The 13,126-nt window shown below is 32.3% G+C and overlaps 2 protein-coding genes across 2 annotated transcripts in view; one reads left to right on the forward strand and one right to left on the reverse strand.

Moving 5' to 3' along the window:
• The first annotated feature begins 2,384 nt into the window (after positions 1-2,384).
• On the forward strand, positions 2,385-3,959 carry LOC133187986 (complement C1q tumor necrosis factor-related protein 3-like). Its single transcript, XM_061323376.1, has 2 exons — positions 2,385-2,592; positions 3,526-3,959. The coding sequence occupies exons 1-2, from the start codon at positions 2,385-2,387 to the stop codon at positions 3,957-3,959; spliced, it is 642 nt and encodes a 213-aa protein (XP_061179360.1).
• An 8,337-nt stretch (positions 3,960-12,296) lies between these two features.
• The window catches only part of LOC133187390 (metabotropic glutamate receptor 6-like), a 38,570-nt gene continuing 37,740 nt past the window's right edge, over positions 12,297-13,126 (reverse strand). Inside the window, exon 8 of the mRNA XM_061322745.1 lies at positions 12,297-12,692. Coding sequence (XP_061178729.1) covers positions 12,324-12,692 — 369 coding nt within the window. The 3' untranslated portion in view covers positions 12,297-12,323. The remainder of the gene's footprint in view (positions 12,693-13,126) is intronic.

Raw genomic sequence — 13,126 nt, forward strand, 5'->3', positions numbered from 1 at the left:
ATATTAACAAAACGAGAAAAATATCTTTCCAAAAAAGATCCAGTACAGCATCGTTGATTTTTAACAATATATGCTTCAATCAATGACCGTACATGAAATGCATGGATATAACGAACAGTATTCAAGCTTAAAAGTCAATTAAACAATACCAATTTTAGAGCACAACAAACACGGACCTCTAAAACATCCGAGGTGGGATCAGGTGCCATGGAGGAGTGAGCATCCCATGGCGACCGGTCACACCCGCCGTGTGCTCCTTATCATTATCATGATCGGGAAATAAAGGGATAAAACCGTCGACAATTCAGTGTGTAAATAATGACCTAACAATAAGTATGAAAAACGTCAGTCAGCATTTGACTTAATGATAAATTGTATTTGCTGACAATGTCATTGTATCGACCATAGAACTTACGAAATGAAACTTTAAACGAGACTACTTGTTTGTAAGTAGCTTACCTCGTTTCAGAAATTGTTCATACGTAGAGCATGCTCTTGCGTATCGAATCAACTGAGAGATATAAACCCCGTATGCAGGTGATGAAGGTATATTGCTCCATAAGTAAGGGAAGTTTAATAATTGTAAAGTTGAGATCATCACGTTTATCGGCTTGGTTTAGATTACCATTAACGTCTTTTTAAAGTAAAATATCCAAATATAAAACAGATGTGTCAGACTCTGTGGTATCTTTTATTTCAAGCTTACTGCATGGAAATAACCATTGTTAATTAACAAAACGTCGTCGATTTATCAAAGTGTCGAGCTGAAGACCACAGCAAGTGTTTTCTTCTTTTCACGTATAAGATTTTGAACAAATTCTGCTTCATATGAATACAAATTAGGTCTGCTAATAACTGGGCGCAATTGAAACCCATGGGAATTCCAACAGATTGTTGGAAGACCTGGTCTCCCAAACCACATAGATACTGTCAATCAGAAACTCAAGCATCTTTTTACATCAGCTTCAGAGAACTAGTGTGTTCAATCAGAATGTTTTTTCAACACGCAGGGAATGGTTGTATATAGAGTTGAAAAGTCGTGTACGTTTTTATGTTGTTGATTTTGGTAAAATTTTGTGATTTCAAATGTTCCAAAAGTTCCTTGGAATTTTTAAGTATCCACATCTGATTTACACCACTTCTCAAATATATTGTTGCACAGTACTCCTGAAGTTTCTCCTTCACTAATCTTAATATTTTAGTGAGGAGTAAAAAAAGAGACTTGATAGAACATTTACTGGAACCCGCTATGTATCTTTGTAAGGATTTTTATGAAGTTTCGGAACCCAATATAGATATGGCAATTTTTATGAAGTTACGGAATCCAATATAGATATGGCAATTCAAATTCATTTTGGTTGTTGGGGCTATTAAAAATATTCAAAACTGACATATGATTTTGAACAATTTCCTCCTTAGAAAGGGGGCTATGGGTATGAGTTGGATTACCACTTGTTAAATTAAATCCCAGTTCCTTTAGAATATAATTTAATTAATGAACCTTACAAAGACAATGTTGTTACCTGCTTTGCCAGCAGGGACCAGTAAATACTGATCATGTAATCTAATTATTTTTTTTTTTTCATTTCTGAAATATTGAACAAAGAAAGATATTTGGTTTTCATTTTGACCCTCAATCTCTTAATGCGAGATTTTAACATACATTGATACACTTATTCCATTCTGACAACGTGTCAAGGTCCTCCTTTTCATGTCTGACCCATCGCCTAGCTTTATCTTCCACAGAATCTATTATATATATGAATAAATATACATATCAATAACACAATATTTAAAGTACTTAAACCTACTTAAAGTGATTAATACAGACATAAAGGTGAATAAAATGTCTGTTGTTAATACGGGAGTTAACATTGCAGCTATTGCAGAAAAAATACGCAAGCTGCTTATGAGGGTTGTTCATTTTTCATGCAACAACTGTAGCATTATTTTCCTTACTTACAACCAAAGAAAGCATTTTGTTGTTTAAATAAATCCAAAGGAAACGGAATTATGTATATATACAACCAATATACTAAGTTTAATGTCACTTGAATACCCCTGCTTTTAATGCATTTTCTGGGAGATACAAAATTGCATCAAAAAAGAAAGAAAATTTCACATTAAGTATATATATCATCAAAAATTACTTATCAAAATCACTGACCGAAGTTTTTGATGAAGTTTTTAAAGAAATAAAGGTATTTTTTAAATCTCAGTAGCTTAAAATTTAAAGGAAGCATAAATTGGAAATTATGATTGATCTTAAACAGGACATAATACATGTTTGAGACGCGTACTATTAGAGAGTTTATAGATTATAACGTGAATTCAGTCTTATCTCAGACAGTGATCTTCATTGACTACATTATATAACGGTCGATATGAAGTCTGTACTGTTGTTCCTAATCTTGACAAACATCCCCGCTTCTTTACAGTCCTCTTATAACGACAATCTATCGGATATTCTGTCCAGATTGGAAAAACTTGAAAAAGACAACAGAGAGAAGGATAGTGTGATTTCATTTCTCCTGGAAAAGACCAAATACTGCCCAACAAGCTACATTGGGAGTGATAATGGAACTATTCAACGTAAGCTCATTGATCCATGTCCAAAGTAATCCAAGTGTGTTTGTATGAAAGCATCAATATCTGAAGCAACAATAAATATATGTTTTATTTATCTATAGATATCTACATTCATCATGAATCAACACTGTCTAGTATAGATAAATAGATTTGATTAAGAAAAAAGATAAAAACAGTCCTTTACTTCTGTGTATGTATTGATAAAAAATGTCATAGATTTTTTCACCTCAGTCAAAGATTTGATGACGCTTAAAAATGCAAAGCCTAAACAACAGTTTTATAGGGATTATTAAATATAATCAAAAATCGTACATTCCTATGATTAAAGAACAGAACGCTATTTACAGAAATAGATTGGAGTTTAAATAAAATCAAAAACATATTTCATGCAAAAACGCAGAGCCGTCAAGCAAGTTTCGCCTTTTACAGGGAGGACTAAGGGGTCATTCTAGGCCGTCTTATATTTTCGTAAAATCTTTGATTATCAACATGCATTATATCTCTATGTTCTTGTCGAAATGAATAAGAATTTCCTTGATAAATGCTTTCTTGTACATACGTCAATCATATTCTTCACTAAAATCTTATAATAAAAAAAAGAAAGAAAAAGAAACTTGCCAGCTGCATTACTTTTTAATAAAAGTCAATATGATAAATTCAAATGAATGAAAATAAATTTGTCAACGTAATTAAAAAAAAGCTTAAAAAGCCTTATATTGATTCTAATTTTACACTGTAAGTCATTCCCACAGCTTTGTAATTTATTCATGGAACTACTCATCATGAAATGTGTTCATATTCGGAAATGGTTCTCTTGAATTATTTTTATTATATTATTATAATTATTCTCTTATTTTATTTAAATTAAACGTGACCCAAACAAAGATGTATATGTAATGGATAAAAATGAATATATAGAGTTGTCTACTTTTACAGATTCCAAAAAAGCTATTTCAAACCCTATATCAACTGGGCTGCTCCCTGCATTTCACGCCCGCCTGTCACGTGATCTGACAAATATTGGAACAGGTCAGCCAATTGTGTTTGACTTGGAAACTCTTGATACAACGAATTCATACGAGCCCAGTGATGGAATTTTTACGGTTCCTATGAATGGAGTTTATGTGTTTTACTGGAATCTTCTGACCAATCAGGCGTCCGGAATGGATACAACTTTAATGTCAACTCATGGACCACTAGGATTTGGCTTTGTCAGCCATGCAGAAAACTATGAAAATGGAGGAAATTTGATAATAGCAAAACTCACTTCCGGAACACATGTCTGGGTTAAGAAAGCTGACAAATATGGAGATTTTTTGCATGAGAGATTCTCCACGTTCTCCGGCTATCTTATCCAAGAAACAGATTAATGGCGTCTGGAAGATATTCAATAAATTAAAAACAAAGCTTCATATTTTTCTGATAATTTCTTTTGAAAAACCCATCGTTTGTTATTTTTTTCTGAATGAGGTGAATTTATTAGACACTTTGGAACAATTTTCTTTATTTTTCAATTGTAGAAAGCAGAAAACATGATATTATTAGAATAATAGTTAAACGGATAGTTGAATTTTTTTTCCCTTGGTGAGACAAGGACCAAATTTGGCATGAAGATACCATGTCTATTACATGAATAGGAAATACCGTTGGCCATTCATGTTTCGGTCATTTTCAAAACGGTCAACATGATTTTTTTTTTTCATATTTAGCATTGCAAACGTTTGACAATATAACAAATTATAGCTGAAGTAGTACACTTCTTTCAAAATTGAGCTTGAAGACATTTTCAATTTTCCATACTCACATTATTTACATTGTAATTACCCTTCAACGCTGCAGAGGGGAAGCGAGATAAAACATTATGTTTTTCGTTTAATTTTAGATAAGATGTTGAAGTCGATTGAATTTTGTGCTTGTTTGATTTTTGTTATTTCTGCATATGCTAACATAATATCTTTAAAAAAAGGGCAGGCATTTCTCGCCAGCTTGATAAATTTCCTTATTTGTTGTAAGTATTTATATTTGAAATGTAATTTATCAAAGGTGTATCTTGTATCTTATACTTCCCTGAACACATTCGATAGTCAAACATGAAGGAAAACATGTATATTTCGAATTTGCTATACGGACCGGATATAATGATTCCTGATAAAATGAAGTAAATTAAAAGGTCCCAGATCTTAGCTACATGTATAACGAGTTTGACTATACTTAGACAACTTTTAGTTTTATAGGTTTAAAGGGGAAAAATTAATTATAAAATACTCCTCTTATAAGATAAACAAGAAATTCTTTTTTATTTCACCTGTTTAAATGTCATGTTATATTGAATTTATGACCCAGTGACATGGCTTAATCAAGGATACATAGATGTATTGTTGATAAGTAAATGTTCACATCAGGCGATATAAATGGCCTGACATCAACAGGTGATACAGGTTAATATTTCCCCCAGATAAAATGAGGCATTCAATACACGTGTATTATAGATGTACATGTATTTCAAAAAAGAGCATATTATTCAGAGAAGAAGGCGGCCATGTTTCAAAGTGAATGAATACCATTTGATTTTGAGATAAATCTGTACAAAGTTCACAAGCTGGAAATAACAAATCCACTAGGATCATAATCTTTCTTGTTTTCAGAACAGGAAAAGCCATTCCAAAATATAGGAGGCATGAATTGGAAGTTGAATACAGTTTAAATGAGAGAAGAAAATACATCACAAAAACACACCGGGATAAAAAAGGTCCTGCAAAAAAAACTTTACGTGGAATGGAGTTTACTTCATGTACACACCACATCAAAGACAATTCAACCTTCATTACTCAAAATGATATCAGTGATGGGTGGTCAATGGAATTTATATCCCTTATAGGGCTTCTTGTTCTCTTAGTGGGGACATTTTGTTTACTTTGTCTCGTTCTTTCTCGTTGTTATTTGTCACGAAGAAACCGGAAGCTAAGATCTAGAAATGCGTGTGAAAGGCTCAGAGACCTAGAATATATGGAAGGAGGATACTGTAATTTAAAAGGTAAGATATATATTTAAATAAATATCAACATTTTGTTTAAATAAATTCAGAGGAGTGTTATAACTGACAAACCATAAAGAATTGTAGAATATATTTTGCTATTTTTTACAATATTACTGAGGGGAATTGCTCGTTCATTTGAATATAGGAGATTATGAAATATGGTAGGAAGGTTTTGACACACGTTAAAATTTGTCTTAACGATAAATTGCTTCTTTTGTTTACTCATACATAGATGAGGAATGACCGGATGCAACATTGCCGAAAAAAAAACATAGCCCGCATAAGCAGATTGTGTCAATTTATTTCTTCATTCATTACAATCGTTCTACCCCTTCTAAAAGACAATGCCATTTTTTAAAAATTTCATTCATATCAGTCTTTATATTATACATATGACGTGCATGAAAGTCAATAAAGCATTGCATTATCTATCAGTACTTTACATCGAGGGAAGAGCCATAGTTGATCTTTGACAATTTTAAATAATCTTTCATATTGCTATATTTCAGATTACTATAAAAAACGGGATATTCTTAACTAGTATAGAAATGCATTTTATTGTTTCAGGTAAAAGGGAATCTGTTAACAGGAGAAATTCAGTGATTGTGCATACTGCTTTTATTCACCTTGATATCTATTTTGAATCTAAGTTTATAAACATTTTGTTTCATTAATTTTTCTTTCAAAATCAATAATTGAAATGTCATGTTTTGCTTTTATCTCTATAATTAAAATCAATCCTTTTTTTCTAGATGTATCAACTCAGAAGAAATGGAGACGTGTGAATGAAAAATGTACACTACTAGTTGTATAAACTTTATCGTATTTCATTAATTTTATATCTATACAAATACATCTATTTACGCATTTGTAGTAATATTACAGTGTGTAATTATACTAGTATATAAATTATTTTCGTGTTTTTGTTTATTGTTACATTTTTTTTCTTTTCTGAGAATAATATACTTTTATGTCATTGAAGTATTTGTCATCATATCACACACACACACACACACACACAGAGAGAGAGAGAGAGAGAGAGAGAGAGAGAGAGAGAGAGAGAGAGGGAGAGAGAATGAGAGAGAGAGAATCTTTCGATAACAAAATTCTTCAAAACAAAATGTATGCATTACGATGTTGGAAGAAGTTACGTTTATTTCAATGTTAACCCCTACCACTACTCCTGACAAAATTGTTAACTGCTGTAAAGGAGAAACTTCAGATGTACTGTGCTACAGTATATTCTGGAAATGGCGTAAATCAGATTTCCATTCTCAAAAACTCCAAATTAAAGAACTTTTAGAAAATTTAAAATTACAAAATATTTCAAAAGTAGGTAATATCAAGACGTATGATTTTTCTACACTTTATACAACTATTCCTCACGGTAAATTAAAAGCTAGGCTCTGTGATATCATAAACATATAAGACCGCGGAACATTAACTAGTTCAAGGAGAGGAACTTTGTAAGTTGTAAAGAACTTGTTTCCAATCCTTTTGATGTACTCAATAAAATATGTTCAAAACAACATTAACTGGAAAAAATTGGAAAAATGCAGCTTATGTCATTTCATCTGTTACAGTCAAAACATTTAACAATGAAATGGTCAGGTACAATTCGACACAGACGTCCGAGAAAATTAGCTTTGGATTGAAATTCTAGTTTGAAGTTCATTGTCAATCCACCTGAGCTGTTTTCAAATCTAAAGTGTGAATGTATGATCCAAAAGACAAAAAATTTCAATTTCCAAATACATGTTGTTTGAAATTCATATTTACATGAGTTTTTAGCCTTTAATTTTAAAAACACGTAAAATTATAGAAGACATAGATTATTTTTTCAGGGCACGGCCATTTGATTCTAAAAGGAGGGGGGGGGGGGCTGTCAAAAATTGTGAAGTCAGATCATGCCTTCACATGACAGAATATATTCTATTAGAATGACAAGGGCTTTTTTTAGTTTTGTCATCACTGAAAAATGTTTGACAAGCAAAAACAGGGAGGGGTTGTCCAAACTAAAAGAAAACTGTCTTATTTATTTCCAAGATTGTTCAGCCCCCCCCCCCCCCAAGCACACACATACACATACCAAACAGAAATCAAATATTTGTCCCTTTATATTTCTTTAAAAACACTGGACAGAAAATTCTGATTTATATAAATTTCAAACAATCTCCAAAATTGAAATTATTTGTCTTCTGGGTCAATCAGTAACACTGTGCATTCTAGAGTAGCTGAGGTGGATTGAAAATGAATTTCAAACTAGAATTTTAATCCAATGTTTTCTCGGACGCCTGTGTCGAATTGTACCCGCCTATTTCATTGTCTATCATTAAATGTTTCGACTGTAACAGATGAAATGACGTAAGCTACATATTTCCAATTTTGCCAGTGAATGTTCGGCGGTCTTAGCTTCTTCAATAGAAATGGAACTCAGAAATTTTCATATTTTGTATTTGGTCATCAACAAAATTACATTGTTAAAATCACAGTGATTCTACATACAAGTACTCCGGAGTTGATATTAAAAGGGTGCTGGAGTTCCTCATTGTCAATCTTTATATAGTCTACGGAGACCAGGTCTTATGACAAAGTATTGGAATTCCGATGGGCCTAATTCTACTCCTCTATACAGTCGACCTTTTTTTATTTTCCTATGAAACAGAGTGTATTCAAAAACTTCTACATGAGAAGAAAACAGTGTGGCCTTCAACTGGACATACAGATATATCGACGGGGGTTTACAAATTAAAAATAGTAACTTCCATTCATAAGTCCACTCAATTAATCCCAGTGAACTTAAAATGAAAAAGAGTGTGCTACATCTATTTTATATTTGGATGTTCTACTGACTAAAGACGATAACTGCCAACTAACAAATAAACTAAACAATCGAGATAACTTCAGTCTTTCCATTGTAAACTTTCCTTTTTTAAGACATGAAAAAAATATACGCATGCTTATCAAAAAAAAGTAGTAGAAAATTGAAACACATTTCCAGAATCAAAAGTAAAATATTCAGTGCCTAAATGGCACATTGGTTGGCAACACTACTCTTAACTTCTGATTATATTGTTATATACAAGGAGGAAATATCGATTAACGTATGCTGAAAAAACTAATAATTGAATTATTTTGATTTTAAAAAATATATAAGAAAAAAAAATTATAATGCAATTATCAAATATAATTATAAATTTAATTCGTTATTTTATTTATTTATTTACATTTTTCAAGAAGACGAAAATGATTTTACGCCCACAGTTTTGTAATAAACACATATCGTGTGTTTTGACATCTTTATTTTATAACAAACAATATCCAAATTAACCAACAACAAGTACAAGAGATAACAACGTAAAATTTATATTAGAACACAGGGGCTTGCTCCAGGAATTTAAAAAGAAATATCTTTAAAATTCAGATACCAACTTCTAAATCAACACAAGTCGAGCAAATAATGTAGAGATCTGACCCTTTGCTATTGGTAAATCCACTCATCTGTCATTAAATAAACAAAAATCCATCCCTTGCTGTTTTAATAGTTATTTCATGATTTTTTTTAAAATACTTTACACTCCGAAAGCAACCCCTGTGATTAGAATAGGACAACTTTGGGAATGTACATTATAGTAATTCTTGGTATGATTAAGGAATGAGCGTACTTTGGCAAGAATAGCAGCACCGATACAATGGGATACAAGTACATGTGAAAAAGACATTCATTGACATTTTTTTTTCCAGAATCCCATTAGATTTAAGGTCAAATAGACAACCGAAAGTTAAAATATCGATCAATGATAAATTGTAACGCAATTTCAAAATACTTCACAGTAGGGTGAATTTTACGGTAAAATACTATATAATATTTAGAAAAAGCTATACTTTACTTTGTATTAAGCTAGCATCATTTAGGAAATATGTATATTTTGTAGGGTGCATGAACACTTTGTTGATTACCCTTTCGCGCATGTGAGGTCGATTTAAAGAAATTAAAAAAAGTAATTGTTATGAAGAGCTTTCGTATTGATAATATTCTTCATAAATACAAAAAATAGTTCATTCAATCTCAACACAAAGTATAACCATACAAGAGGCCCATGGGCCACATCGCTCACGTGAGCACTTTGGCTAGGAAAAAGCACAAATCAATTTAGCTTTGAAAAGTTTACAACTACCTGATGATGCTGCCATATCAGAATAACAAATTGCTTTGCTGTTCTTGAGCAGAAGAGTTTTTCCTGTGTATTCCTTTGAAAAACCTGATCCCCTATTGTGGCCCCTCCCTATCCCCGGAGGTCATCATTTGTACAAACTTGGATTTACACTACCTGTGGATGCTTTCATATTAAAATTTCTAATAATAGCTTTGATGTTATTGAGAAGAAATTTTCCTATACATTCCAGTGTAAAATTGATCCCCCATTAATTGTGGCCTCACCCTACTCCGGGGGTCATCATTTGAACAAACTTGAATCTTCACTTCCTTTGTATGCTTTCATATCAAATCTAATAATGGCTAATAATGGCTTTGCTTCTCTTGAGAAGAAGATTTTTAAAGTTTTTCCCTATGTATTACTATATAAAAATTTGATTCCTCATTGTTACCCCATCCTATCCCCGGGGGTCATGATTTAAACAAACTTTAATCAAACTTACATGAGGATGCTTCAGTGTCAAAATGACTAATCATGGCTTTGCTGTTCTTGAGAAGACGATCTTGAAATTTTTTCATATGTATTCCAAGAATATTTGAACAAATTTAAATCCCCTTATTCAAGGATACTTTGTGGCAAGTTTGGTCAAAATTCAAAATTGGCCAAAAGTTTCTTGAGATGAAGTCAAAAATTTTGATCCTATTGTGGCCTCACCCTACCCCCAGGAGTCATGATTTGAAGAAACTTGAAGCAACACTATGCAATGAAGGTTTCACTTAATTTCAACTTTTCTGGTCTATTTGTTCTTGAAAGGAAGATTTTGAAAGATGACACCAAAATTTCACTAATTCTTATTATCTCCCCTTGAAAGAAGACATGTCCCTTTATTTGAACAAATTTAAATCCCCTTTATCCAAGGATACTTTGTGGCAAGTTTGGTCAAAATTGGCCAAAAGTTTCTTCAGAAGAAGTCAAAAATTTGAAAAATTTACAGACGGACAGACAACGGACGCCAGACAAAATGTGATAAGAAGAGCTCACTTAAGCTTTCAGTTGAGGTGAGCTAAAACTGATTTACTGGCATAATTATTACTTGCACTGAAAAAAAAATTAGCATCGACAGCAATTTTTCAGCCTGAAGTTGGTAACATAATTCAAATTTGTGTTGTGATCATTTTCATCTTGAGATTAAGAATTTACTAGTAAAGAGCTAAGTTCACTTTATGCATAAAATGGCATTTTACTTATATCAATTAATTGACTATCACCCTCTGTCCCATTTCATATATCAAAATAACGTGGAAACTTAGTGCTTTCATTTCCTTTAACAAAATTTCTTTTTGAGAATCCAGGTATTGGAAAACAGGCTTTCAGAAAATGCAATGTTCTAGAATTTCGCAGAAAACATACGTATTTGACTACCTTCAACAAAAAATTAAAATATGAGCACAGCCCACGATCCAAAAATTAAAACATGTTTTGTGATCACCAGAAACAGATCTTTCATTATGTAATTGCATAGTTTGGATCAGAGGTTGTGCTCTATATGAAATATTGAAAAAATACCTCAATTTTTGGCCATTTTTAAGGGAATTTACAGAATATGGGGAAATGACATATTTTATGACGTCATTATGCATTGACTAGAGAGAAAATTACGTCATGTTCAATAGATACACGGTCACCAAGAGTCCAAGCTATAAATACTGCATTTTCAACTAAAACTGAGCAGTTTCGATTTTTCAGAAATTCTCAGGGCCAAAAAAAAGCACTAAGTGGCTCTTGCTCTTTACTAATGATTTTAAATATCAACATGCAAACATTAAGTTCACTTCATTCATTAAATGTTAACCATATCCATTGCTTCTTCTCTAATGACTCTAATTTTCATCTAACATGATTATGATAAACTTGAGGTCCATGGACCTTATCCCTTACCTGTTTTCCCCTCTTCATTTACATTAAAAATCTTGAACTCATATTATAGACTCAACCAGCCCCAAGGGAGTCATGTCTTATATAAATCTGAATCTGCACCATCTGAAGATGCTTCAAGATCAGTATGATAAATCAAGCTTTGTTTTTCATGATAAGACACTTTTTAAAGATGTCTTTTCCTATATTTTCTCCTGTAAAAAAATGCATGAGCATTTGGTTCTTGAGGAGATGTTTCTCAAAAGAATAATGTTCACTATTTGTTATTCGTCTCCCCTTGAAATAAGACATGGTCCAGAAGGAAAAATATTCATTTCTTTTATCCAAAGATGCTTTATGGCCAATTTGATTAAAACTGGCCCAGTGGTATTGGCGAAGAAGTTGCATTAATTGAAAATGTGAAAAAAATTACAAGGAATTTAACACACATAAAAGACATCCGAACGGACGATGGGCATTCGTTGATCAGAAAAACTCACTTGAGCGTTTTGATTGGGTGAGGTTAAATTTATATATTCATTAAAAATGATAAATACTACAAAGAGAATATGATAAGCTGTGCATAAATGATATAAAAAGTGAATTTAAGCATCAATATTGCATCCTCATATATCTGCTTCCATGGGTGGATTTAACTGTCCGTTCGACTCATCGTCACCTATTGCATCATCACAAGAGAGGTCATCGAGGTCATCGCTGAATACGTCATTGATTGTTGTGTGTGTTGTTTGGGTTGTCTGATTGGGATGAGTATAAACTCCGCCATTTTGGAAAGGAAAGGGTCCAAGAGAATCAGTTCGCTCGGAGATGATGCGTGCTAATGTTGGATGATTGTTTTTCAAAGAAGTTGTCGCGCCTTGTCTAACGTTTTTATGCGGCTGCAACAACACTATGTATATCTTCGGGGCAAATATACACACAAGTGCAACTGTGGCACTGATGCTGACACACATACAAAGAGATGTTACTTCAATCTGAAAAAAAAAGTTTAAAAATATACATGTACCACAATTTATGATTTACGTGAACTCTGTAATCATATTATTATAGTTATCATGAGTTAATATATTTCAGTTTTTAGAACTTGTGCCCGATCCCATTGCATATATTTACTACAATAAAATATTTTCGATCAAATCGAGAAATTTATCCTTTTTTTTAGCTTTGTGAAATCAGTCTCTCTAAAATGTCTAATTTATTCTTCTCTAAATCTTAAAGCTTACATATACAGCTGTACCGCAGCTATTCTTTTTCATTAGAGGCATTGCTTCGATAATACAGAAATCTTCATTTCCCTTACTCTCCAAATTCTACCATGCGATAAATATGCTGTTGAAAGGCTTTTTAGTACAAAAACATTTATTCGTGTGCTCTCCAAGATGGCCAGAGAGGGGAGAAAATAATAATC

The sequence above is a fragment of the Saccostrea echinata genome, unplaced genomic scaffold (genome assembly GCF_033153115.1).
Source record: "Saccostrea echinata isolate AGI-Se365-2 ecotype Australia unplaced genomic scaffold, CSIRO_AGI_Sech_v1 ptg000015l, whole genome shotgun sequence".
Taxonomy (NCBI): Eukaryota; Metazoa; Mollusca; class Bivalvia; order Ostreida; family Ostreidae; genus Saccostrea; species Saccostrea echinata.

Excerpts from the sequence above, each read along its gene's own strand:
- LOC133187986 (XM_061323376.1), top strand. The coding sequence starts at position 2,385 with ATGAAGTCTGTACTGTTGTTCCTAATCTTGACAAACATCCCCGCTTCT. Across the intron at positions 2,593-3,525 it reads TGATAATGGAACTATTCAAC|ATTCCAAAAAAGCTATTTCA; the intron begins GTAAGCTCATTG and ends CTACTTTTACAG.